Source organism: Sphaerodactylus townsendi, linkage group LG10, assembly GCF_021028975.2.
Source record: "Sphaerodactylus townsendi isolate TG3544 linkage group LG10, MPM_Stown_v2.3, whole genome shotgun sequence".
Taxonomy (NCBI): Eukaryota; Metazoa; Chordata; class Lepidosauria; order Squamata; family Sphaerodactylidae; genus Sphaerodactylus; species Sphaerodactylus townsendi.
The window spans coordinates 22,600,641-22,626,783 of record NC_059434.1 but is presented as its reverse complement, the minus strand read 5'-3'; the positions used below and the strand labels follow the sequence as shown (position 1 = coordinate 22,626,783).

Here is a 26,143-nt window from a genome sequence, read left to right as displayed (position 1 = left end):
GTTGTTATTAGGCAGGTCAAGAATGCTCTCAGTGTGAAGAAGAATGTTCCAAGCCACGGCCACCTGGATGTCCTCACTCATGCCCTCTGCCGTGCCACCCCGGAGAATGCCCAACGTGTGCCCAAATGATCCGGATGAAGTGTCACTGCAAACTCACAAGCCTGTACATTGAGTGCATGTAGGTAGTCGAACGAGAATTGGCTTCAGCTTTGAAAGTTTAAAGTAGTACCACGTATGTGCCAGTGTGGTATACTGGATAAGAGCAGGTGGACTCTAGTATAGAGAACCGGGTTTGATTTGCCACTCCTCCACATGAGCGGCAGACTTTAATACATACTTGTTTCCTCGCTCCTACACATGAAGCCTGCTGGGTGACTTTGGGCCAATCACACTTCTTCAGAACTCTCTCAGCTCCACCTGCCTCACAGGATATATCTTGTGGGGAGAGGAAGGGAAGGGGTTTGTATGCTGCTTTGAGACTCCTTATGGTTGAGAAAAGCAGAGTATAAATCCAAACTCTCCTTCTTTGTTGCTGCATTTGCCTGTTTCCCTTATTTTTCCCCCATCCCCTTTTTCTTAGAATTGATACAATAGTCCCAAGTGGAACAGCAGGTCCCACAAGGGTCCCAAGGGTCCCAAGTGGAACAGCAAAATAGTATCTGCTTGGTGTTGTATACAAGATGTCAAGTTGAAACAGATAATTTGGTTTATTTATTTACTTCATTTATACCCCACATTTCTCCTCAGAGGGGACCCAAAGCAGCTTACATGATTTCCCTCTCCTTCATTTTATCTTCACAACAACCCTGTGAGATAGGTTAGGCTGAGTACGCATGACTGACCCTCAGTCACCCAGCAAGCTTCCCTGGCAGAGAAGAAATTTGTGCCCGATCCTTGTTTAGGGGTGGCCAACCTATGGTGCTCCAGATGTTCATGAACTACAATTCCCATCAGCCCCTACTAGCATGGCAATTGACTATGCTGGCAGGGGCTGATGGGAATTGTAGTCCATGAACAACTGGAGCACCCTGTCCTAGTTGAACACTCAATAAGCCCATTCAGTGAGATGCTCATACGCTCTATTCAGCTGCTTACAAATGTGGTAGCAGATATTGGTTGTAGTATTAAAATATCGACAATGCAGTGTAGACTTTTAAAATATCAAAGTATTACTGATCATGACTGACTTAAGATGAAAACAAGAATCTCAGTACAGGTCAAAGACAGGAGTGTTGTGACATATGTTTTTGTTGACTAGAGCCTGATTTTGTTGGTTGCATGAAACGTTGGTACACTAACGTGAAAGACTTGCAGATAGCAAGTCCAAAAAGCCATGAGTTGGAAAAAGGTTCTTGATGCAGTAAATCAACACAACTACAACTCTGAAAGTAGTTAAATGTGTGTCGCTGAATGTATGCATTGATTTATTTTATCTCCTTTCAAAAATGTCCAATCAGAAAAATCACTTCCGCTGACTTAAAAGAAAAGGATGTTCTCAGCTCCTGCAAAAACCAGTGTCCAAAAGAGGTAAGCAACTTATATAATACTTCAGGAGTATTCAAGGAATATCAAAATAATGTTCTCATCTTTGAAAATCGTTTCATAATGGCTTTAACATACTGAAGTCTGACAAGCAGATCCCTATATAATATGCATTGCTACGAAAGGGTATTCTCACTTGGATGCGCATTCATAGTTTTCCCTTTGTAAGGCTTATTGATGCCGTCGTCTTTTTAAAATTTCATTTTTAATCTTATAATGTAGTGCAGAAGAATAAAGAAGAATGTTGGGCTACATCCAGACCATTTTTTCTTTAACTTTCATCTAGTTCTTCTTACTGTTTCACCTGGCTTTTGTTCATGCAAGTCCCACAATCCCAGCTTAGCCCTTTTGGATGGTCTGAGGGGATCCGTTTTCCTTTTTTCACCAGCAGAAAAGCTGGTTAGATCCAACCATCACTGTGTACTACTTCCCTTCCTTTCCCCGACAGGGAAGATATAGGCATGTCAGAATAATCAAAGGGTTTTAAAACAAATGATGTTGTTGTCAGATTTGTGTGGGTGGTGATGATACCTATGGCACATCCTGGCTTAAATTTCTATCAATTTTCTTTCTAGATGTCTACCTTTATTATGTTTTTCATTCAAACAGGGGTCCCTAAGGCTTCAGGGACAGACATCTTGGCTCACTTGAAGCCAACATTTTTAAAAAGTTCTGTATAAGCCATCTTCTTCCACATTGTTCCCCATTTGATTTTGGCTGGTCACCAAATAGAGAAGGAGGGGAGGTGAAGTTGTCTGTGGAGAATTCTACTTCAGTCAAGGAGCTGGTCTAGATGACCCCCCCACCCCGGGCCTTCTCCAGACTTCTTGTTTTATGGGCTAAATCTTTTTGAATAGTTAAAAGTATTTACTTATAGTATAAGAGGAGGATGAATACAGACATTTTGCCAGGAAAAATTCAGTTGATATCGGTTCCTCATATTTTCTTTAGATAACGTAGCAAGCAAGGTTTGGATCCTGTGCCACCAGCTGAAGAACATAAGTTGCTATAGGCAACATAGCTTTTGAGTAATTATCTGTGTGTTTTATGCCGATCTTAGAAGATTAATACATTTGCTATCACAATTTGATCCACTCAAGTATTTTCCCCAGAGCTAGCAGTATTGAAGACTCGGTGTGGCTCTTCCAGCTATATGTCTTTAGAAATTTTTGTAATATCTTGTCTGATTTTTCTGTGGAGTTCTTAAGCTTTTGCAATTTTATGTCCATTTCATTGGCACTAATAAAAGTTATTACACGAGCTTACGTCATGAAAGAGCCTTGGACTTGCATCCGTCTTGTGTCCCTTCCCCTACTATGTTTCCTCGCTTAGACGACAGATGCAAGCCATAATTTTATTTATTTATTTATTTATTTATTATTTCATTTTTATACCGCCCTCCCCCGAAGGGCTCAGGGCGGTGTACAACATCAACAACCATAAAAACAAAATACAAAGTTAAATTAAGACTTAAAATGCAGCATTTAATTATCAAAACTAATTCAGATTTAAAATAGATGGCATCCAGCTATTAAAACTCTTCTTAGAAAGAGGGACAGTGGGTCTCAGAGTGTTTCTCAGAATGTTTTGGGCACCCACATCAGCAGCTGGTCTCCCCAAAGGCCCGGTGGAATAGCTCAGTCTTACAGGCCCTGCGGAACTCATTAAGGTCCCGCAGGGCCCGGACAGCTGGAGGGAGAGCATTCCACCAGGCAGGGGCCAGGGCCGTAAAAGCCCTGGCCCTGGTGGAGGCCAGCTGCATCATAGAGGGGGCGGGGATGACCAGCAGATTGGCCTCCGCAGAGCACAGGGACCGACGTGGGACATATGGGGCCAGACGGTCTCGTAGGTACGAGGGTCCCAGGCCGCGCAAGGCCTTAAAGGCCTTAAATTTGACAGCAAACTATACTAGAGTGGAAGTTACTAGCTGAACACACACAAAAAGGAGTTAAGACATAAGCAGAACGCCTGTTCCTGTGTCACCAAACCAGCAGAACGGACCCTGCGTGCAGAAGCGTGAGAAAGAGTCCCTACACATTAGGAGTGAAAAGCCCTGCAGCTTTCAGACACTGGAAGGAACCCTTAATATCAAAACCAATGCTATTTGTGGTCTGTTGAACTATAAATGTGATATTACTGCAGGGAATTGTGAAAATCTAATTATCTAGTCTGATGGTTTCAAAAGGTGTAACAGTTTCCTCAAAATGTTGGCAGGTTTAAGAGCTTTGTTTTGGCTACGGTAGTACATCTGCCAGAAAGAGCTTTTGTTGTCTGGGACAACTGTTACTTTTTTGTCTTGCATTCCCTTTTGCTTTAGGGAGCGAGCAGAGAATGATGTTGCCTCAGACAATACTCAAAAGCTTAAGCATTTTACAAGAGATTTATTTTATTGGAGGAACCAAACATCCTGCATAACTACTTAAATCCATATGTAGAATGCATTATAAACTTTTATGAAAAGCCTAGAAGGCATCACGGCCTATGTCTGTTAAGGTATCCCTGGTTTTTATGTTTCTTGCAATGCTGGTTTGCATTACAAGTATGTCACTGATGCAGGGAGAACATGCACAGTATATTATGCAAAAGAAAGCAGTTCTAGTCAAGGAAATGTTGTTTTAGGGAACATGTGGCACTTGGTTTCTAGATGTTATTGTGTTGTAAACTTGCAGTAACCATTCAATAAACCCTGTTCTAAACTATTATTAGCATTATAGTTTAAAAAACTCTTAATGGGGTGGATCCAGTCAACTGTTTTGTTGGTGAGAAATGGAGGAGTGTCCCCTTTGAGCATCAACAAGACTATACTGAAGCTGTGTGCGGACAAAAGCCGTGTGAGAAGCAGACTGTAGTTAGGAGGAAAATTAGGCCAGGTTGTGTGGAGAGGCTCACTGGATCCAACCCAATGGCTTGAAAACCCAGGCCACTATAGCTAAAATGTTCATATTGTAGGTATGGAATGTTACCCAGCTTTCACAGGTTGTGAACTTATTTTTAAGGAATCTCCACCAGCTGCTAAGAGTGTAACAGCACACAACTATTGTAAAGTAGCAATGGGGAAAATAACTCGGCTTAGCAATGCAGAGGCAGGCTGGGTAGGGATCTTTTTAGACGATGTATACCAGAAATGGCTTGAAACGTATCTGCAGAGAATTCACAAAAGACCAAATTGCAGTTTAAATATTTTTATATAAGTTTTGGTTGCAAACAATCACACAGTGAGACGTTAAGGCACATACACACAGTTCCTAGTATATAGATAGGGAGGAAAGATAGGTGGAAAGATAGAATGGGATTTGGGGAAGCAGGGGGTCTTACGTTACCTAAATCAGCTGAAGAAAGTCTAGAAGAAGGCAAGAATTCAAATGACCAGCATCTGAATCCAGGCAAAGGACGAATTCGTGTCTCACACCAACAAGACCAAGGGAGGTTCAAGTTGGCAATGAGCACTGGAGTTGGTGTGCTCAGTACTTTTATACCCTCTTGCCCAGGTAGGGGTGGGAGCAAGTGAGTTTTAAGTTTCATTTTCCTAAATTCTCTGGAATTTCCCATACTGGGCTTAGGAAACTAGGGTTTTAAAAATGAAAATGCTGTACATATTTCAGAACATAAAACACCTCTTGAAGATGAAATTGTGATTTTACCTGTACCAGGTGAGTTTTGCTATTAGAGTCCATAATGGACCTTGGAAATATAGCACTGTTGATGAACAGTGTAGAGCATTGTGAAGTTCAGACCATTTCTCATACATCATATAAGTCTTTACAGCAATCCTGAAATCACAGTCATTATTGTTTATATTTCTTCACAAGTGAGACCTACTTGCAGAGGCATAGCTCCAAGGGGACAGGGGCGCGGGGCACGACACACCGGGCACCCCCCCGGGGGCATGTAGTGTTCACCGGGCACTTTTCCCCTTGCTATTGTTCTGCCTACTTGTGTTTATCTGTTGTAAAATTATTGCTGGGAAATGGTGTGGGTGGAACTAGCACCAATGCATTGGGGAAGGTGGTTGAATTCCAAGTAAATCCCAGATTCTTTTGGTGTCTGCCTGAGTGTCATACATGTACACTAGGGTTATGATTTAGTCAGCCCACTTGAGGGTATAACGTTGTATAAAAATCTGGTGAAGGAACAGTCTGATCCTTCTGCTTACTCATACATTAGGGAGAGAGCTACAGGTCCTTGTTTTGAAAAGCAGAAAACCCCACCCCATAAGTAGCACATGTGTAGTTGCTAGTGAGTTTGAAAGACAAACATCGAAATTGTTCAGATAATTATAGTTTCTGTGATATTTGCTAATAGCACTCCTCTCCTACTCACTAGGATGGAGCCAAGTCCCAGGCCACAGCAGATATCCCAGCAAGGGTTCTAGGGTTCCAGCCCAAAGTCAAAATCCAGGGTCCAGCAGCACAATCACAGTCCAGGATGCAAGGTTCCCAGAGCTAAACAGGCCAGGCAACTGTTAGAACCGGCAGCAAGCTGCAGATGAATTGATCCACCCACTGCAGCCTTGTATAGGGGGGTCCTTTATAGGTGTTGCTGGATCCCATATTAGGATTCTCCTCAAAAGCGAAATCTGTACCTCTATTAATGAGGAGCACAGATCCTGTAGTGACTCATGGGCCTCTCCTAGCTCTTCCGTAGCAGTAGTGTTCAATATAAACAGGAATACCTGTTTGCGGTTACTGCCTTCCAGTATTTGCTCAATGTAGGTGAAAAGTAATGGGGTACATTGTTGGCATGAGAGCTGCTTTGAAACGCTCTTATTTTTTGCAAAAAGAAGCAAAATTCGATATTAGCTGTCATTCTTCTTAAGTTTGATTTATAGCTGCGACACCTCAAATCGAGATCAGGCAACTGTTCTATTACCTCTTTTCATTGCATGTTATATCCCTCCCCCATACTGGAGCAGCCAACATGTCCTTTAAGGGGACGACTAAAGCTTTTCACGAAAAGGAGAGTATTCTTGCCAGTCTTTTTTTAGATGGAAGTACTGGTGGGGTTTTTTTTGTAAATCTCTCTCAGTGTTGTATTGGTAGGAGAGTTAGAAGTAACGTTGCTGATCACTGAAGTTGGGTGGATGCTAAAGGAGTTGCCTTTTCCTGGCATTAAATGTGAAATCTGGACTGATGAGTCAGTGCGTGAACAGCGCAAAAAAGAAGAAAGACTGCAACAGAAGCAAAAACCTAGAGACTGCCTATCGATTGTGTGAGAAGCAACATTAACATTGTGTTATCACCATACCCAATCTGGTCGGAGAAGATTATCCTGAAGCTTAAACAGATTGGGCTAGACCCTATGCTGATGCTTGAATGGGACTTGCCCTTAGCTCTTAAGATGGTATATCAACGATTGGACGACATTGACTACCAAAATGATAATGCCTCATTTCCTGCTCTATATAGACCATTGAAATCTGGTAGTGGTACAGTAATGGCCCCCTACATTCAACATATTACCATAGCCAAATACCGATGGGCCTTTTCTAGAGCACGGTTTGACGCATTTCCATCATCTATGCTTATAGGCAGATTTGGGAAAACCCCTTGGCATTTGAGGAAATGTGTTTGTAACTCTGGGGACGTTGATTCTATGATACATATCTTGTTACACTGCATGCTGCATAAGGCAGAAAGAGAGCTCTTTATTTTACCTCTGCTTGTGCAACACAGCTTGATAATTGCAAAGGATCCTGACCAAGAGATCAGGAAAATGCTGTTGGAAGACAAGGATGCAACCATCTCCCAGCAGGTAGCAAAGTTCTGTGCATTGGCGTATAAAAAACGCAAGGGCCTACTTAATCAGGGATGAGCTGAAAGCCAAACATTCATGTAAATGGTTAGCTGTAATAATTGTTGTAATTTGCTGTTGTGAATGTGTGCTGTTGTGTTGTTTTGTCTTTGCTGGCCTTTTGGCCGTATTAAACTATCTATCTATCATTGTGTTACAAGCAGATCTACAGAGAATCTCTTGGCCCCCGTCTGATATCGTATATCTTGTGGTATTAAAACTGAATAGGTGAAGTACCTATTAAAGGCAACTGAGACAAACCTAGCAGTTGTAATTTATTTGGGGGACTTAAGTGGGCTCGGTGCTATGTTGAGTTCACAGGTAGGTTCCTGCTTGCTTTCAAACCAGCATGTTTCTGTGTTCTAGTTGTCCTGTGGGCACAGGTGCAAAGAGATCTGCCACCCAGGTGACTGCCTTCAGAACTGCAATCAGAAGGTAAAGATCAGATGTCCTTGCAAGAGAATAAAAAAGGTAAATGTAAGCTTCATGGGTTGGTCTTTGAAAACCATATGGTCTTAAAAGGCTTATTTGTAACCAGGCCTTCGCTAATATAAAGCAAAATGTTTCTGTTAAGTCCAATGGGATGAATATAATTTGCTAGTGGAGGTTCTAGCTATAAAAATTAGAGGGTTGAAAAGAGAAGATAGTCAATTAGCTGCCAGAACCTTGAAAATTATTGGCAATCATGCAATTACTTGTTTTAAACGTGTTCAGACTTCACAGCTGCTCTGTGGAACATGGTTAGTGGTTCGTCTCAAGTACGGCTGATCCAGACAAAAGGGAGGAAATAGGTTTTCCTGACCAGTGATCAGGAAAAAGCATATTTAATTACATAAAAAATTGGCCCAAGAACAGTTGTTAAACTCATGAATCCCTGATGCGTTTTACAGCACACGGTTTCTGAGTTCTCAGTGCTGCTGCGGTCTCATCATCACCTCTAAAGTAGACAATATAATGGACAAATGACTTCCCCTGGCATGACACTATTAATTTTTTCGCCAGCAAGCGTGCCTTTTCATTGTTTAATAATGCTTGCAGTGTTCTGAACAGGGGAAAAAAATACTGAACAGAGGCTGTTTTTGTTTTGGAGGTTTTGCAGAAAAGCAATCCATAAATATACCAAGTAAGTGTATACTATAAGAATTAAACAGTATAAAAGATCTTCAGTTTCTTTAGACGTACCTCTAATCCCAGCATCCATTCTTAATGCCTCCCTTCTCTTTCTCATGCTCGTTCCTATGAATCTTTCACCTTTTCAATCTCTCTCCTTCGCCCACTCCTTTCCATTGTGTTTTTTCTGTCCTCCTCCTCACATGTGCCTAGTTGGTAAAATAAGTGAACCTCCATCCATTTCTGTCCTTTTCCTTTTACTTTTGAGCACTGAGTGAAGTCTTTTAAACAGTTATTTTTAGTAACTTTGAGTGTGTGCAGTTAGTTGGTTAAGTAGACATTTTTTAAAAAATGCAATCCAAGCAAATTTAGGCACTTCAAAGTACTGTCATGTCAGCTGGAGAGAGTTAATCAAACATTTAATTCTGCCATGGTAATTGGTGGGAGTTGGGAGTGTGAAATTTGGATTAGATTGTTCCCAAATTGATTTTTCCTGTTCTTACTGCTGTTGGCCTCATAGAATGGATGAGATAAAGTAGATGACCCTGTATCTGGTGAAAACAAGACTTTAAGAAAAGAATAAGGAAATTCCTAGAAAACTGAATGCTTACCCACAAAGGGTTTATTTGTTATTAGCAGTACAAATAGACTACCCTGAACAGATGTTCCAGGGCAGTGCTAACTTTTGTGCATATTGCAAAATTTTGTTTAGTTCTAATGTATATGCATAAGCAGGAATGACCCGTCTCTTAAGAACATAAGAAAGAGCCTGCTGGATCAGGCCAGAGTCCATCTAGTCCAGCAGTCTGCTACTCGCAGTGGCCCACCAGATGCCTTTGGGAGCTCACATGCAGGATGTGAAAGCAATGGCCTGCTGCTGCTGCTGCTGCTCCCAAGCACCTGGTCTGCTAAGACATTTGCAATCTCAGATCAAGGAGGATCAAAATAGGTAGCCATAAATCGACTTCTCCTCCATAAATCTGTCCAAGACCTTTTTAAAGCTATCCAGGTTAGTGGCCATCACCCCCTCCTGTGGCAGCATATTCCAAACCCCAATCACACGTTGCGTGAAGAAGTGTTTCCTTTTATTAGTCCTAATTCTTCCCCCCAGCATTTTCAATGAATGCCCCCTGGTTCTAGTATTGTGAGAAAGAGAGCAAAATTTCTCTCTGTCAACATTTTCTACCCCATGCATAATTTTATAGACTTCAATCATAATCTTGCTTTTGGGGAAGTGATGATATGAACAGGGGAGCTTTAAAATTACTATTAATTAGTGATAGGATCTTATGGAGAATTTTTAAAAAGCTATCAGACAGCATAAGACATGAGAAAAAGTGCACTAGAATTACAGAATTATAAAACAATGCAAATAAACAATGCAGGAAGTAGATCACGAAGTTAGAAATCAGTGCATTAAACAAAAAATACTGCGTACAATAACAAGTGCAGTGGATCATGTTCCCTTTATGAGACGCACCCTTCTCAGCTATTCCATGATACTACAACTCTATTTCCTGTGTAAAAATGCCCTCCTGAATACTTCTGATTTACACATTCTATTGAGTACATTATCAAACAGTAACACGTGAAACATTCAGTCCTACTTCTACTTCCATTGACTCAACAAGATGGCATGGTCCACAGTATCAGAGACTGCTGATAAATATGTATCTGAAATCAAAGGCATATGGGGCCCAAATGGTGCCCAGAAACTAAACCGTCTCTGGGTGCCGCCACCACTACCCCTGCACCTTGCGGGGTTTCGCCCCCCCCCCACTTACCTGAGCAGGTGGCGGTCTTAGGCAGCATGTCGGGGCGGTGCCAAAGGATGCCTAGCGGGCCTGCAAAAGACTGTCGCCCACCCCACCTCTGAGCTGGTGCCTTCTTAGACCAGGCTCTGAAGGAAGTGGGGTGGGGTGATCTGGCAGCAGCCTGCCGTGGCCCGGCTGGGCACTCCTCAACCCCACTTCCATCGCTCTGAGAAGGCGCCAGTTGGAGGTGAGGTGGGCGGCAGCCTCCCCAAGCAGCTGCTCGGTCTCCAGCCAGCCGGAGGCCAAGCAGCTTGTTCACAAGTCAGACTCTAGGGGGCGGCGGATGGAGCACTTCATCTGCCACTGCGCCGCTTTCTGGAGCCTGACTTGTGAACAAGCTGCTCGGCCTCCGGCCTGCTGGAGCAGCTTGCTCGGGCTCTAGGAAGCAGGGGGTGCGGCACTGGCTGCAGGCGCATGTCTTTGGTAACGTGGGGGGTCCTCCGGTGCCTCCCATGTGACTGAAAGGTGTGCGCCCGGGGATATGGGTATCCCCATGTACCTAGGTCGGTATGCCTCTGCCTGAAATACACCAAAATTAATACAAAGACTTTATATGAATGATCGCAAGGACTGGCTGAACAAAAACTGGTCTTTCAGTTTGCACTAGAGACCATTTCAGCTTTTGGGAGAATGAAGCTGTGATACCATGAAGTGTTGGCCTTAGTCCTGTTTCTAACATAACAGCCTGTAGAACTGCATGGTTGCCAGTCACTTTGGGCTAGAGGTTTTTGTTAAGATAAATTTAGTGTTGGAGAGGGAGCTGAAATTTGCAGATGTATGTGCCCTAATGGGCTACATTCCAAGTTTGCAGAATCTTAAAGTTGGTCAAGTGATGAATTCTTCCAGTTATTTCAATAGCTCCTTTCCCCTGTCTCCAGCCCCCAGAAGGACTTTGTATCCGCCATTCATCCACCAAAGGACAGTCAATCTTGCTGCATTAGTTAATTATGAGAGGGTATACTCTTTCAGGCTACAGAGTATGGACCTTTTTCAAGAAATTTGCATAGAAGTCTTTGTATATTGTGACAAACCTCAACCTGTTGGATAAAGAGTATAAATGCAGTACCACATCCATTTTACTTTGTGCATCCCTTCTCTGCTCCTTTTTAATTGTTTCCCTTTCCCTTCTTTTCCTTCTCAATCGCAGTGAGTTTCAAGAAATGTTGTTATGGAAACCTATGCTCTCTGTTCTGTCTGTCATAACCTCAATTTTATACTTGTTAACATGTCTGTGAAAGTAAGACGATTCATTTTAAATTTGCTATTGAACAATGAATAGGATAAATATGGAGCTGCAGCAATATTGCCAGATGGATTTGTGTTTTAGTGGCCTTCTTCCCGTTGGAAAAAAATGTACCCACTCATCCTCTTACTCCAAAAAGAGCAGTGTTTTTACCAATGATGTAATGAACAGGTGAATTGTTTAACCAGAACCAAAGATATATCAAACTGTTAAACTGTGGAAACGTTTGTCATTTAGAGGTTGCTTTCTTTAGGTTAATCTGTGATGCATGCAGATTAATGGAACACAACAGCTTTGTATTATAGCATTGGTCAGTTGCCAGCATACAGATGGCAACTATCCAGGGATGTGTGTGTGTGTGTGTGTATCTTTATACTTAATTGAGTAAAAATGGAACATGAGTTGACAACTCACTTCCAGCCAGTAGGCTCGCTGGACTCACTGAGTCCTCAATTCACGTTCCCACCCATCCTCGTCGCCTGCCTACTGACCCAGGAGCAAGCCGGTGTGGTGGGGTGTGGGTGGCTTGCTGGCCTGGCCCAGCAAAAGCCCTCTCAACTTTCTCCCAGCGGAATCCCCAGCACACCCTCCCAAATGAAATAAACCCTGGTCTACCAACAAAAAGCCTTCCTAATCCTCCACTCTCACTCTTCCTTCCAACCCCCAGACCAGGCGATCCCCCTCCCAAACTCCCAGTGTGCCCTACCCCCTCCCAACAAAAAAAAACCACAAACTCCTGGTCTGCCAACAAAAGGCCTCCCCAATTCCCTGTACACACTCCCCCTTCCCAACCCTAGACCAAACGAACCCCCTCCCAAACCCCCAGCACACCCTACTCCCTCAGCAGTGGCATAGTAGTTAAGAGCAGGTGTACTCTAATCTGGAGGAACCAGGTTTGATTCCCGCTCTGCCGCTTGAGCTGTGGAGGCTTATCTGGGGAATCCAGATTAGCCTGTACATTCCAATACACACCAGCTGGATGACCTTGGACTAGTCATAGTTCTTCTGAGCTCTCTCAGCCCCACCTATAGGGTGTTTGCTGTGAGGGGGGGGGAAGGGAAAGGAGTTTGTAAGCCCCTTTGAGTCTCCTTGCAGGAGAGAAAGGGAGGATATAAATCCACTTCTCCTTCTCCTTCTCCTCCTCCTCCTCCTCCTCACAAACAAAAAATCCCTGGCCCACTGACATAAAGCTTCCCCCCCCCCCCCGCCCGTTACTTACAGAAAACCAGCCCACTCTCTTTCTTCCACTCCCTCGTCAGATCTGACTGCAGTCTGTTATCCTTCCCTTCAACTAAGTCAGACACAAACCAGAAAATGTTCAATACCTGGCTTGCCAATCTCCAGCTGGGCCCTGGAGATCTGTGACATATGTACAAACTTCACGTGGATGTAAATAAGACACAAAATGTTAAAACTTAGTTGAAGCAATTTTATTTGCATGTTTACCGTCTTCTTGGTAATTGAGATGGGAAAACAGACCTGTAATACAAGCAGAGTTAATATTCGTGATGTAATTACTAGTTGAATCAAAACACTTTTCTAAAGTAATACATTCCAGAGAACCTTGAGCGAATGGGGCCAAGAGGCTTGGTTTCCTACTGATTTAAGCAGATGCTGCCTCGCTGGTACACCCTCCACCAGCAGCTGTCTGGAGTCCATTGTATTGTAGCACAATGGGCTTTACTGCTAGTATGTATGTATGTGTAAATTGATCAAAATGCTCTTTGCCAAACTGTGTGTATACGTGTACGTACACTTTTGCTTTTCCATCCAAGATGCTCCCAAGGCGGTTTATAGACATAAAATCTTTATAGCCCATAGCAGTCCATAGCAAATGTTGAGTACATTTCATTTATCCCTAACAACATTCAGAGAAAAGCAGCTATTCACTTCCCAGTGAAACACAGGACTGTACTATCCTTTAAGAGAATCTGTCCTTTATGTAAATCTAACCGTAAGCAGAAAAGTCTTGTGACACAGGCAAGATTATTCAACACACAGCATGTATTTTTTGTGCCCACTTTTAAGTTCTATTTTGGATATCAGAATTGCCAGGATAGGACAAAGTAATCATTGTTTATTTATGGAGTTACAAAAAAGTCATCAGACAGATGAACTCTGACAATGTTTTGCTGGGTTACATTTTATCAGTGATAACCAATTTGGCTTTTCCATCGTTATCGTGCTAGAGTTCTGCTTTTGCAACGAAAATGTATTCTCAGCCTTAAAGCTAGAATGAATCTTGCCGTCGTGCAAGTAAGATTTTCAGGAATTAGAAAACTGGTTTCCAGTTCCTCTCATGAGATAACCAAGTATTTCACAGAGGACTTCTCTAGAAAGAGTTTGATGTGCTCGGTGTTAGAGGACAAATAGAAGAAAATCCCATATGAAAAGAGGCTTTGCCCCTGCCCTCTTGATGAAATAGATTCCCTAGAGCAGTGGTTCTCAACCTGTGGGTCGGGACCCCTTTGGGAGTCAAATGACCCTTTCACAGGGGTCACCTAAGACTATCTGCATCAGCATTCTCCATCTGTAAAATGAATAAATGTTAGGGTTGGGGGTCACTACAACATGAGGAACTGTATTAAAGGCTCGCAGCATTAGGAAGGTTGAGAACCACTGCCCTAGAGCATATTTTTTTAGATGCCTCAATTATGAAAAGTCTTGTAAGGGAATCCTTAGTCCAGAGTTGGCAGGCCTGATTGGCTTGAATGACAAGGATATATTGGACTACATGCTAATGGGCAGTGACCACAAAATTACAAGTGTAACAGCTCACTTCTGTGCATCAGTTTATAAATATAGAAAAAGACCACCTGGCAGTCGGATGGTAAGGGATGAGATGCCTTTTAAACATGATACAGCTTTACTGTCCAGTTTAATTGTTGAAAGTAGGGTTTTAAGTAGAGTTTTAAGTAGGGTTTTACAGGTACCTCTTACAAGGTACCTCTTACAATGGTGATTAACTTTTAATCTATATATTAATTAATGTAAATACTGTGTTGATGGTGATGATTGACTGTAAGATGGGTTGTTATACTGGTCGTTGACTGTGAAATACATTATTCTTATTCTGAGTTTGGTGTGGTCTGCCCAGTTTGATTAGGATCTAAGGACATAAAACAGCAGGTATGCCCACTTGCTGACGAAGTTTGGTAGCAGAGGTGCCCTAGTATGGCTTGCAAAAATTTCACAGTTGTCTCCTTTGACCAAGAGCTTGTGCAGACATGTTGGAGGTCTCACCGGAGTTCTTCTTTGCCCCTAGGAGCTGCCATGCAATAAGGTTCAGGAAGGCTACACTTCATTAGAATGTGACACGGTGTGTAAGGAAATGAAACGGAAAGCATCTGAGGTAACGTCTCTCTTGTGGCTGTTGCGTATTCTCACTGCTTCAGGACTGGAAAATGAGTGCAAAATTGTTTTCCAAGAGCATCAGGCAAAAGAGGAGAATGCTTAAAAATTGGATGTTCTTGTTTAAAAGCTTCTACATATCAAATATTTGCTTTATTGTTTTAATGAGGACAGCTTGTAATTTTGTCTGTTTGCCATGAACTATTAATGCTGTGAACCACCAGGCATGCTGTGGTAGAGTAATGTCATGGCCGTCACTTAAAGCTCTCGCTGTCTGAATTCTTGTCACAGTTTGTCATTTTCCAGCCAACAGCAGCGCTTTTGCCATAGTCTTTGCTGTTAATCAGACTTAATGAATATTAATGTTGTCTTATTAGAATATGCTATGATTTGATAATTATAGTTTTTTTATCTGCCCGTTTCATTGTTCCCTTATGCCTCCCTCCCTTTTTAGTTTTTAAGCTTTTTGTTTCCTTGTAACATTTATGTTTTTATTCTTTCTCCTTTATGTTCCTATAACAGAGTGGGCTGGTGGGCTGAGCTAGCGCTGCTTCAGCAGCACCCTGCTGCCTCCAAAGGGCTTTCCTGCAGTGTGGGAAGCCCAAAAAAGCAAAAAAAGAGAAAGAAAATAGCCTAGAGGGGAATAGAGATATGCCGCGACAAACGTGGCAGATCTCTGCTGGCAGCTATGTCTGTGCGCAGGACCTGGTCAGGCAATAGAGGCCAGCTAAGGTTTTTCACTGGTAGCCGGTGGCTCCCAGGCCAGGGTAGATACCTCTCCTGCCAGCGCACTTGCCCCTTGCACCAGCAGGGTGGGCATCCACTCTGGCATTAGGTTGTGGCTCCTCCAGAAGGGAACCCCCCCCCCCAATATTGGGCTGCCCAATATGTATTTATTGTTTTATCTTATCTTTGAACTGGTTGCATTTTATCTATCTTTTGCTGCTCTATGACTGTAATAAAGATTGACTGACAGTAGAGATCTAATTCTGTTCACTGGAAGGCTCATTCCGCACATGCAGAATAATGCACTTGCAAACTGCTTTCAATGCTCTTTGAAGCTGTGCAGAATGGCAAAATCCACTTGCAAACAGTTGTGAAAGTGGTTTGAAAATGCATTATTCTGCGTGTGCGGAAGGGGCTGAAGAGAGGCAGGGCTATCTTGTTGCCAAAGCAGGGGTTTCTGTGCTGCTTTATCTGTTTATTGTTGGCAGCTGGAATAATACTGTAAATGAACAGACCTCTTCAAGTTCCCTCTCAAAGATCTCACTTGCCCCTGTGTGTTCTCCCCTGTCATTTAGTGGAACACTTGGATTAGTTGAGGTGTTCCATTTAAAATGTTTTACATTGGGGAATACAAGGTTTCAGTCTGCAGTGATGGTTAATTTAATGCACTCAGGCATCAACATTCCAGAGTTGACTAGTAATGGATATGCCTATGTGAATTAGTCCTTGATTCTACTTGTATCTTTGATAAGAAGCTTACCTGAATAAACACGTGATAGGTAACAAAAAAACCAAACGAACAGAAAACCCACTGTGAGAATATTGATGTTTTGGAGAGATGCTTGTATGCGTTACATGACATCAAGTAACATTTGATTTATGGCAACCCAATGAATTAATTACCTCCAAAACACCCTTTCATTAACAGCCCTGTCCAGGTCTTGCAAACTAAAAGCTGCGGCTTCCTTTGTTGTGTCTCTGTCTCATGCTGGGTCTTGCTTTTGACTTTTCCTAGCGGTATTGTCTTTTCCATCGAGCCATCTCATAATGTGACCAAAGTACAATTTACTCATTTTAGCTTTCAGGGAGAACTTGTGTGTATGTGTGCATGCATGCAAGAAGCTTAGCTGTGTGAAATATACATCTTGATGTTTGACCTAGAAGATACCTGTAGAATAATTTCCCTGCTAGTTGGTGCGACTCTTGTTTACCTTGCAGTTGTATTCTGAGAACTGACAGTAAAAAATCAAGGAAAGTTAACATTGCTAAAATATATTGTATTAATCTGTTAAGCATTGCATCTATATGTTAAAATGCAACTCGTCTTCTAAGGGCCATGTGTCATAGTTGCTTTCCTATTTCCATGATAAGAAGGAACAGATACAACTTGAGTACCCAGTAATATATGAAGAACATTTTTTTTTTGTACAGGAGTATGGAAGAAGGGGAAACTTTTGTTGACATTCAGAAGTAATAAAATTTGTGTTTTGTTCATTTGGTTGTGATATAGAAAACTGAGAAGAAAAAGATTTTTGGGAGAAAATGATTCATGTCATTCACATAATCAGTTTTGTAGCACAACGATTTTGCTTTTGTTTCTCATTTGTTGTGTCTATCTTCACACTCTGCTTGTCCAGCTGTTCTCACCACTCCATGTCCGTCATGGAATGTGATTGTGGGGGCAGTCAAGATTGTTAGTTTACTGACAAGGGCTCTCCTGCACCATTTTGTGAGTCCTTATTTTCTACATATCACTGGGAAAGGACACCATTCACATTAAATATGAACTCTTTTAACCAAATTACATAATAGATCACTAAATCTTTAGCAGATTTAGTAAAGTAGCCGCATGTGTTCAAAAGGGTTCACAAGTAGCCATTGTAAAACTTCCTTGAAAAAGGGCAAGGGGCAGTTGAGAAAGCGGCCAATCTGTCAGTCTAACTTCTGTCTGCTGTAGATTGTTAAGAAGTGTTATTAAGGCTAGAGTTATTAAACCTATCAAAGAGGCTCACTTCTTAGCAGTGTGCCAGCACAGCAAGTGAAACCTGACTGCAAGAACCTTCTAAAATTGTATCAGAATGTTAGCCAATGTATAGATGATAGTAATACGATATAGTGGTATAATTCGCTATAAGGTGGCTTTGTAGGCTATATATGTTACAGATTATATATATATATATATATATATATATATATATATATATATATATATATATATATATAATCTGTAACATACATAGCCTACAAAGCCACCTTATAGCGGATTATACCATTATGTCTTATTACTATCATCCATACTATCATCCATATATATATATATATATATATGCGCAATAAGTTGTTAGCTTGTGTTAAGATTTTTTTTATATTCATATAGATAAAAGAGGCAGAGGCTAGAGCTGTCATTGAAGAGGAGAAACGAAGGCAACAGGTACCTGTTTACCTTTTCTTCCACTCCACTGGATACAACCCTGATCTACTTCTCTTGGTCTGCAATCCTGCACACAGCTAGTGCGTTTAAACTTCACTGAAACTGTCTGTATGCTGGGTAGCAGCAGTGGCATAGTGGTCAAGAGTACTCTGATCTGGAGAACCGGGTTTGATTCCCCGCTCCGCCACTTGAGCTGTGGAGGCTTATCTGGGGAACTAGATTAGCCTGTGCACTCCAACACACACCAGCTGGGTGACCTTGGGCTAGTCACAGCTTTTCGGAGCTCTCTCAGCCCTATCCACCTCACAGGGTGTTTGTAAGCCCCTTTGAGTCTCCTTACAGGAGAAAAAAAGGGGGGGGGGTTATAAATACAAACACTTCTACTCTTCTACTCTTCTTCTTAATTGCTTACGTTCTTCTGCCTTAAAAATGTGAAGTTTTGTTGATGTGGTATCTAACCCATTTGAATGGGATGTGAATTAACATAACTAGGTCTCTGGCTGTAATAACTCTGTCTGGAGCTCAAATTGTGGTGTCTGTGTTTGCATGCACTGTGTTCAGATGGTGTTTGAGCAGCTCAGGTTTTCATTAAATGCCGCAGAACACATTTAGCTACTGTTTCCCAACAAACCAAGCTGCATTACCACAGGATATTTCATCACAACGTGAAAAATAATTTATTCTACAACAGGTGGCAATATTGCTTAATATGCTTCTGTGATTTCAAAAAAAGAGCAGGCAGTGCTTGTATGCTACGTGAGCCAAACGTCATTGTATGATTTATATTAAAAGCACTGAATTGTCTAGTGCACATGAGAAGGCAAGGTTTGTGAACATAACATTCTTGGCCTCTAAAGACTTTTTCTCAAGTGATTAAAATTACAATTAATATTTCACAACAGACCAGTAAGGTGTTTTTATAAACCAGTATTTGAACCCTTATTCAGAGCCAAAGTAGATATAGAGTAGAACCGTGGTGGCGAACCTTTGGCACTCCAGATGTTATGGACTACAATTCCCAATTGGCCATGCTGGAAGGGGCTGATGGGAATTGTAGTCCATTCTTTTAACATCTAGATACCACAGTAAAATGTCAGGGGGCGTGTTTCTTCCCCTTATTTCAAGCATAGGGACTGTTGCTCTGATCTCTAACATGGCACTGGGAAGAATGAGAATAACCTTCACACTATTTTTCTGACCTAAGTCACCCCCATAATCACACCTGGTATTAATGGGCATTGGTACTGTAGGAGCTTCCCTGGTTAAATTAGCAGCCATCCACAGCTGCTTTAAATTAAAGGGGGGGAAATGTTGGAAGAGCAAGCCCTCAGTCTCCTTTTTCTCGTCGCTTCTTCTCCTTCGTTAAGATGCGCAGGTCAAATCATCAGTAATGCCAGAGAGTGCCAAATAGTCACTTCCAGGGCTCAGTACCCTCTCTAAGCTATTCACACATAATTTGGAGTCAAACCAGTCAAGATATAATGCTCTCTTACAAATTGTTCATACACATGAAGGTGACCCTTCAAGTGCAAGCATGCACTAAAACCATAACTTTTCATTCTGAATAAAACCATATCAGCCTCTGGGGTAAACTGTGTACTGGTTTAATACATCTGTGACTAATGTACATTCCATGCCTTGGTTTGACTTTTAGCTTTGCCGACGAGCAAAATGTAAAAACACATCAGTGGAACGACAACTTGAAAAACAGCATGTCCAAACTGCTTCTGTAAAGAAATGTTGCTTTTTGGAATGTTGTGCAGTCCTCATTATTGTGACCGGTTGTCATTAACGGAAGACCCTAAACAGTGTTCAGTTATAGCAGTATCAGGACTATGGGAGAGATTCTCAGCCCCTCTTTGGAACACTTGCTAGGATCAAAGATTGATTGTGCAAGAGAGGCCCAAAGAAGAACAGGGGTTCCCAAGGCATAATGAAGAAGGTTTGCAGCAGGGAAGGAGCTCATGAGTTCAGGGCTAGGCAAAGGAATCGAATTAGGTAGAGTCGTGGTCCCAGGATCAAACCATCGACTTTGTGGGCGGGTTCAATACGCAGCATCGCTAATTGAAAGGATTCGATGATGGGTGACACGAGAAACCTCTTTTGCTAATCCTGGAGAGCTGCTGCCAGTCAGGCAGGATAACATTTGAACCGTTTTGTCCAGTGGATGAAAATACCAAAATCTGGGCCATCCTTTGGTAAATTTGATTCCAGGAGCTGTTAGACCATTTGTTTGTGGAGGTCTCAGGGCAAGATATCTCCATGTGTTATTTATGGAGCTAGTCTGTGCATGTTATCTATAGCAGAGGAAGACTGGGAGGGACTCTTTCAGATCTCACTGTATCAAAAATAACTGGTACATGCCAGTGGCGTAACTAGGCAAACTGGAGCCCTGAGTTTGATGCCCCTCCCCCCCCCCCTGCGCGTGCCGGTGCAATGCACACACCCTGGCCCCCTTGTAGCTATGCCCTGTGGTGTATCTAGGTAAACTCTAGGTAAACTGGAGTTTGGCGCCTTCCCCCACTGTGACCAAGCAATGATTTTTTACACCAGGTCGTTTCAAAGTCTCCATCACATTATAGAACATGCCCCAACTCACAAATCTGAACACAGCAATAGGCCATGCCACACAGCAGAAATAATTTTTGAAAACATTTTCAAAATGCTTTCAAAATGTTTTATTACTGCTATGAAAACATTTATGGTGTTGTATCCAGTCCCCCCCAATTAGGGGAAACAGCATCCCTTTCAATGTTATTTAAACTGGGAACCCCAGATTCTCTCTTTAAGGTGGATTTAAAAGGAGAATCTGGGTGCCCTAGTTTAAACAAGTGATGCTGGAATCCACCACCAAACATCATCATTTTCAATGGTGTTTAAACTAGGGAGGCCAGATTCTCCTTTTAAATCCACTTTAAAGGGAGAATCTGGGGTTCCCAGTTTAAACAACATTGAAAGTAATGCTATTTTGGAGTTGATTCTCCCCCACCCTGAAACAGCATCACTTTCAATGTTTAAACTGGGGACCTCAGATTCTCCCTTTAAATCCATGCCAAAGGGGGGTGGGATTTAAAAGGAAAATCTGGGGGAAATTTGGGGGGTGCCTGCTGTCAGGGGTGCAATTGTTAAGCTAGCAGCACCAAACTTTCAGGGTATCTTTAGGAGACTCTCCTAATGATACCACCCAGGTTTGGTGAAGTTTGGTTCAGGGGGTCCAAAGTTATCGACCCTCAAAGGTGTAGCCCCATCTCCTATTAGCTCCCATTAGAAACAATGGGGGATGGGGCACCCCCTTTGGGAGTCCATAACTTTGGACTCTCTGAACCAAACCTGGGCAATAGCATCAGGAGAGTCTCCAGAAACATCCCTGAAATTTTGGTGCTGCTAGTCTAAAAATTGCGCCCTCTGCAGGCCAAAAACGGAAAAACACTGAAAATACAAAATATCCCACAAACGAACCTGCAGTTTTTGCGCCCCCCACAAGGGGGCGCCCTGGGCAACTGCCCACTTTGGCCAATGGAAGGAACACCTCTAGTACATGCAATTAGTATATTGGCACCGTAAAGCTCCAATAACAGTCTCACAGCAACGTAATGGTAGTTGGCTTACTCTTGATACCTGAAGAAGCAACTGTTTTGCATACACAGATATTATCAGTTCTGCTTCTGAATGGAACTAAGCACATATAGTGCATTTAAGGGCATGCTTGTTGGCTGAACAGTGTAGCGAAAAGGACTCCGCTGCCTTATAACTGGTTTTCCCCATTGAACTAGTGCTGAAAACAAGAGTAGAAGTATGTCATCAGAAGTGAGTGCCAGGAGGCTTTTTTTCTTGTTAATGAAAGATGTGATTCTCAAGAACACTTTTTTAAAATACTTTTTTTCATCTGTCTTCACCCCTCTACTAACCCTGTGTTTTCTAAAGAAATTAAGCATGTTAAGAAATTAAGTTTTCCTGAATAATTAGCAGTGGGAGCTAGTATTTTAATTCCACTAAAAGAAGCCTTCACCTTATTAGTGCTGTTCTGAATATGACTGCCCTCTAGAAGTTTTGTCTGTCGAAGACATCTTATGGTTTTAATATGTGGGTTCATGGATAGGGAAGGTTTCATAATATACTTCAATATACCTGGTGTTGAAGTTTAGCCTCCTCTGCCACCCCATCCTACTTTACCATGCATGTAATGCAAACTTATCACCCAATTTTTGCAACACAGTTTGTGGAAAAAATAGTATTTTTGTTTCCTTTTCTGCATCATTTTAAATTGTTACCTGCTTGTTTTTACCTCCCCTTTCAGGCTGAACTGGAGGCTTTTGAGAATAGGCTAAGAGGACGTCGAAAGAACAAGAGGAAAAAGGATGAAGTCGAAGTGGAACCATCTCTGTGGCAAAAATATAGGAAAACGATCGTGCTGCCTGTATGTGGAGTGGCTGTTGTGATGGCTGCATGGTTCATAGCCTACAACTGCTGAATTTTTGAATCCTCGTTTCTGGATGCCTCAGTGTGATCACAGATAGCTGCTAAACTGTTAGGTGGAGTTAGCTGCTGAAATGTTAGGTGGAAACAATACTTAGCTGTGATTTTAATAGCAATTGTCCGCTCATCATCTGGAGAGGAAAACAAAACAAAACAGACCTCAATCTCCATTCTTCATGTAAAAAAATTGATTTAATATATTCAAAGTTACTGAGGTTATGCAATAAAAAGTTATGCCATCTGGGTGATCATGCCATGTCTAGTAAAATTTCCATAATGTTCCATGGAGCAAGAGCCTGTTCAGTACTGTTCCTGTCAACATCCATTTGTTTCAAGCCGTGTTGAAGGATATTTATGCATGTACCTGGCTTACATGGTCATTTTTGATGGTGCCGATTATTGGTGGCTAGAAGAGGGGACCCCTGTCTCTCACCCAGCTGATTTACACTGTCAAAGTTGGCCATTTCTGCTGCCTGTTAGATTCAATAAATGTTTTTGGTTCAAGAAGGGTCAGAGTGCATACAACCTCTGTGCTTAATGCATTATCAGTGTTTTTAATTCTTTATCTACATTAAAATAGATTCCTGAAGCAAAATATGAATCTGTTCTTGCTGCAGCTTTATTTGAACTTTGTCAAAATGAAAAATTGTGTTTTCTAATGCAGTTCTGATACGTCATACCCTTCAAAATACAGGTCTATTGAAAATTGTGTTCCTGAAGAACTTCTGTGTTTCAAAATTGAACTCATGTGAATTGTCCATTTTATTTTGTGGCAATGTTTTAAATTCTTCCTGTGGTACTGAAAAATCCCTCGAAGTCACACTGTTTACAGCAGGGGCGTCCAACTCTGGCCCTCCAGATGTTGATGGGCCATGAGTCCCATGATGAGAATTGTGGTCCATGAACATCTGGAACATCAGAGTTGGACACCCTTGCTTTAAAAGTTAATGTCACTGCCTCCTGAAAAGTAGTTTTTCACAAAGAAATACCACTTTGCTATTCTAGGAGTAGCAATGAGTTATTAGGGCAATCACACTATAGAGTTGGTGTATGATTATAGTTGATGTGATGACAGGTTAATTCTTGAGGTTCAGTTTTGACGGTTATATATAAACATGTCGGATACTAACTTTAGCTGGTGCTGTCAGGCTGTAAAGCCCAGTAGTTGCTGTTCAATTGTCTAGCTAACCTTGCCGGTGTTTCTATTAACAAACTGGCAGCCTTTCCTAAACCTTCCGAAAAGAAGAGTTCAAGGCAACTGCTCAAAAGTAAACTGTTTCTATCGTTTATTATGTTGGAAGTCCTGTTGAACCAGATGAGGAAGTGTGTTAATTGGTCGTTTGAGTTTCTAGCATTCGTCTGGCTTTCTTGCTGTACTTAAAATGTCTTTTCTGTTTCCTTGGAATGATACCCACACAGGAATTTGTTCAATCCAAGTCTTCTTGGCAGCCGTTCCAGAAGAGATCTGGGAGCTGCCGTAGAGTTACAGTTCGTCCAAGGTTGATTCTTTCACACATTGCCAATAGTGGGGCTGATTTTAATTATCAGTCCACAGTACAAAAGTATATTGTCAACTTAATGTATCTCATCTCCAAAGTTATTCACAATAATGGTATGTTGTGCAGGGAAGTAAAATCTGTAAAGTCATGCCATCATCAACTTATTATATAGTTAACAAAGGGTCACAAATGTGTCCTCTTTTTCCATTGCTTATTTGAAAGAAACACACACCCTAATATTAGAAACAAGCGATCCAATTCCTGTACATTATTAAAACCTTTCAAAAACTGTTAACTTGCTACCCATGTGAATAAATTGTCAGATTTCACTGTTAAAGTATCTGTTTGTATTAACCCTTTGGGTTGAGAATGAGGTGGTGGGAAGCGAGAGGCAGCAATATGGATTCAACTGAACAAGGAGCAGGGCATCCCTGCTCAAAGAGTTACAGGAAATCTTGCCAGATGTGGGGGATGTGGAAGTGGGGGCCTCTCTCTTGCACAGAGATCTAAACTAGCATTGATCCAGTCACCCACAGAGGTAAGAAGATGACATTCCCAGTGCTGCAAGATAATTTGCTTGTCAATCAAGGCTGCCCTTTGAATCTGTAAGACAATTTTTGGAGAATATCCACAGAGGCGGCATACGACACAGGATTATACAATTAGTTGTAAGGCATAGTTTGGTAGATAATGTGAGACTGATTTGAAATATAACGTCTTACCAGAAGTGTGCAATTTTAGGGCACCCTCAGCACAGATGGACCAGATTAGCTTTAGGAGTTTGTCAGCTCCAACAGCAAGACCTAGGTGACCAAATCTCCCATAATGCCAACAGACTCGTAAAACGGAGAGGGGTTTGGAGGGGAGAAATAAATAAACCTTGGGTGCAAATTCAGGATTTCTGATCTCAGTGGATTTAAGATAATTTTGCCACTGGGACAAGTGGATTGGAGCATTCCGTTCCATGTTTTACTGAGAATGGGTGCAATCCAGTTGGTTTTTTGTTTGGTTACTCAAACATTGTATGTAATGGCAGCGTGGCTAGGGGGAGTTTCAGAGGATTGGAGTAAAGATAGTGGGTAAGGAATATCTGAAGCTGCAAACACCTCAGAAACAAAAGCAGAGTTCTGACAATGCTTTAGCTCAGTGGCTCTCAATCTTCCTAATGCCCCGACCCTTTAATACAGTTCCTCATGTTGTGGTGACCCCCAACCCTAACATTTATCCATTTTACAGATGGAGAACACTGATGCAGAGAGTCTTAGGCGACCCCTGTGAAAGGGTCGTTCGACCCCCAAAGGGGTCCCGACCCCCAGGTTGAGAACCACTGCTTTAGCTAATCATTCTGCCAACTATCTGTTGCTGTTTTGAATTCTATGCACTCAATAGTAAAGGATTTGAAAGGACTATTAGGTCCAGTCAACTGAGAAAGGACCATTAGACTACTGGATCTCCTGTGTTTCCAACCCGCCCCCCTCCCGCCGCCCCTTTATTCACTTTCTTAATTATAGAATTTTCCCAAACATTTGGATTCTGATGTGTGAATGGGTCAGAGGTCAAGTGCCAACCCAACCATTTGCCAAGCCAACATAGTAGCCTTAATAACAAGAGAATACACCTGGGGATGAGTTAAGTAGGTAGAGCCTGAGGCTGCCCACTTATATATGAGATAGAGTTGGACCAATACTAGGTGAGCCCATTCAGGCGTTTGCTGCTCAGGGCCCAGTATCCAGCATTTTACATTAGAAAGCGGGAAGGCTAAGTGATATTGGCGTAGGTTAGGGAACTTGAAGACTTTCTAACTGCTTTCTAACATAAAAGCTTTTTATTGGTAGCTGAAGCTTTCCGTATGTAACCCCAGGCCTGCCTGAAGAACCACAAATACATTTACAAAATTGTAAATCAATTTTTGTAAAAAAAATATTTGGTGGGCATGTATTGGAAGCGCTCTCAAAAAATAAATAATATGAGGAATAGTATTCATTTAAGTGTGTTAATTCTACCGCAGATTCTCATAGTTAAAGAGGTCCATCTGTTAAGATTGTAGGAAAGCTGATCCAAACACCACTTCCTATTTACTTGAACTAAGGAGCTGATGTGTTTTGGAATAATAAGGCCAAGACAAATACAGTATCAAAATTAAACTTTCACAAGCTGCGAA

At 41.9% G+C, this 26,143-nt stretch overlaps 1 protein-coding gene across 1 annotated transcript in view; it reads left to right on the top strand.

Moving 5' to 3' along the window:
- Positions 1–24,319, top strand: part of NFXL1 (nuclear transcription factor, X-box binding like 1) — a 68,927-nt gene extending 44,608 nt beyond the window's left edge. The window contains exons 17-22 of the mRNA XM_048509642.1: positions 12–178; positions 1,458–1,527; positions 7,699–7,803; positions 14,765–14,851; positions 17,954–18,007; positions 22,305–24,319. Of these exons, the coding sequence (XP_048365599.1) occupies positions 12–178; positions 1,458–1,527; positions 7,699–7,803; positions 14,765–14,851; positions 17,954–18,007; positions 22,305–22,478 (657 nt within the window). The 3' untranslated portion in view covers positions 22,479–24,319. The remainder of the gene's footprint in view (positions 1–11; positions 179–1,457; positions 1,528–7,698; positions 7,804–14,764; positions 14,852–17,953; positions 18,008–22,304) is intronic.
- Positions 24,320–26,143: the final 1,824 nt, after the last annotated feature.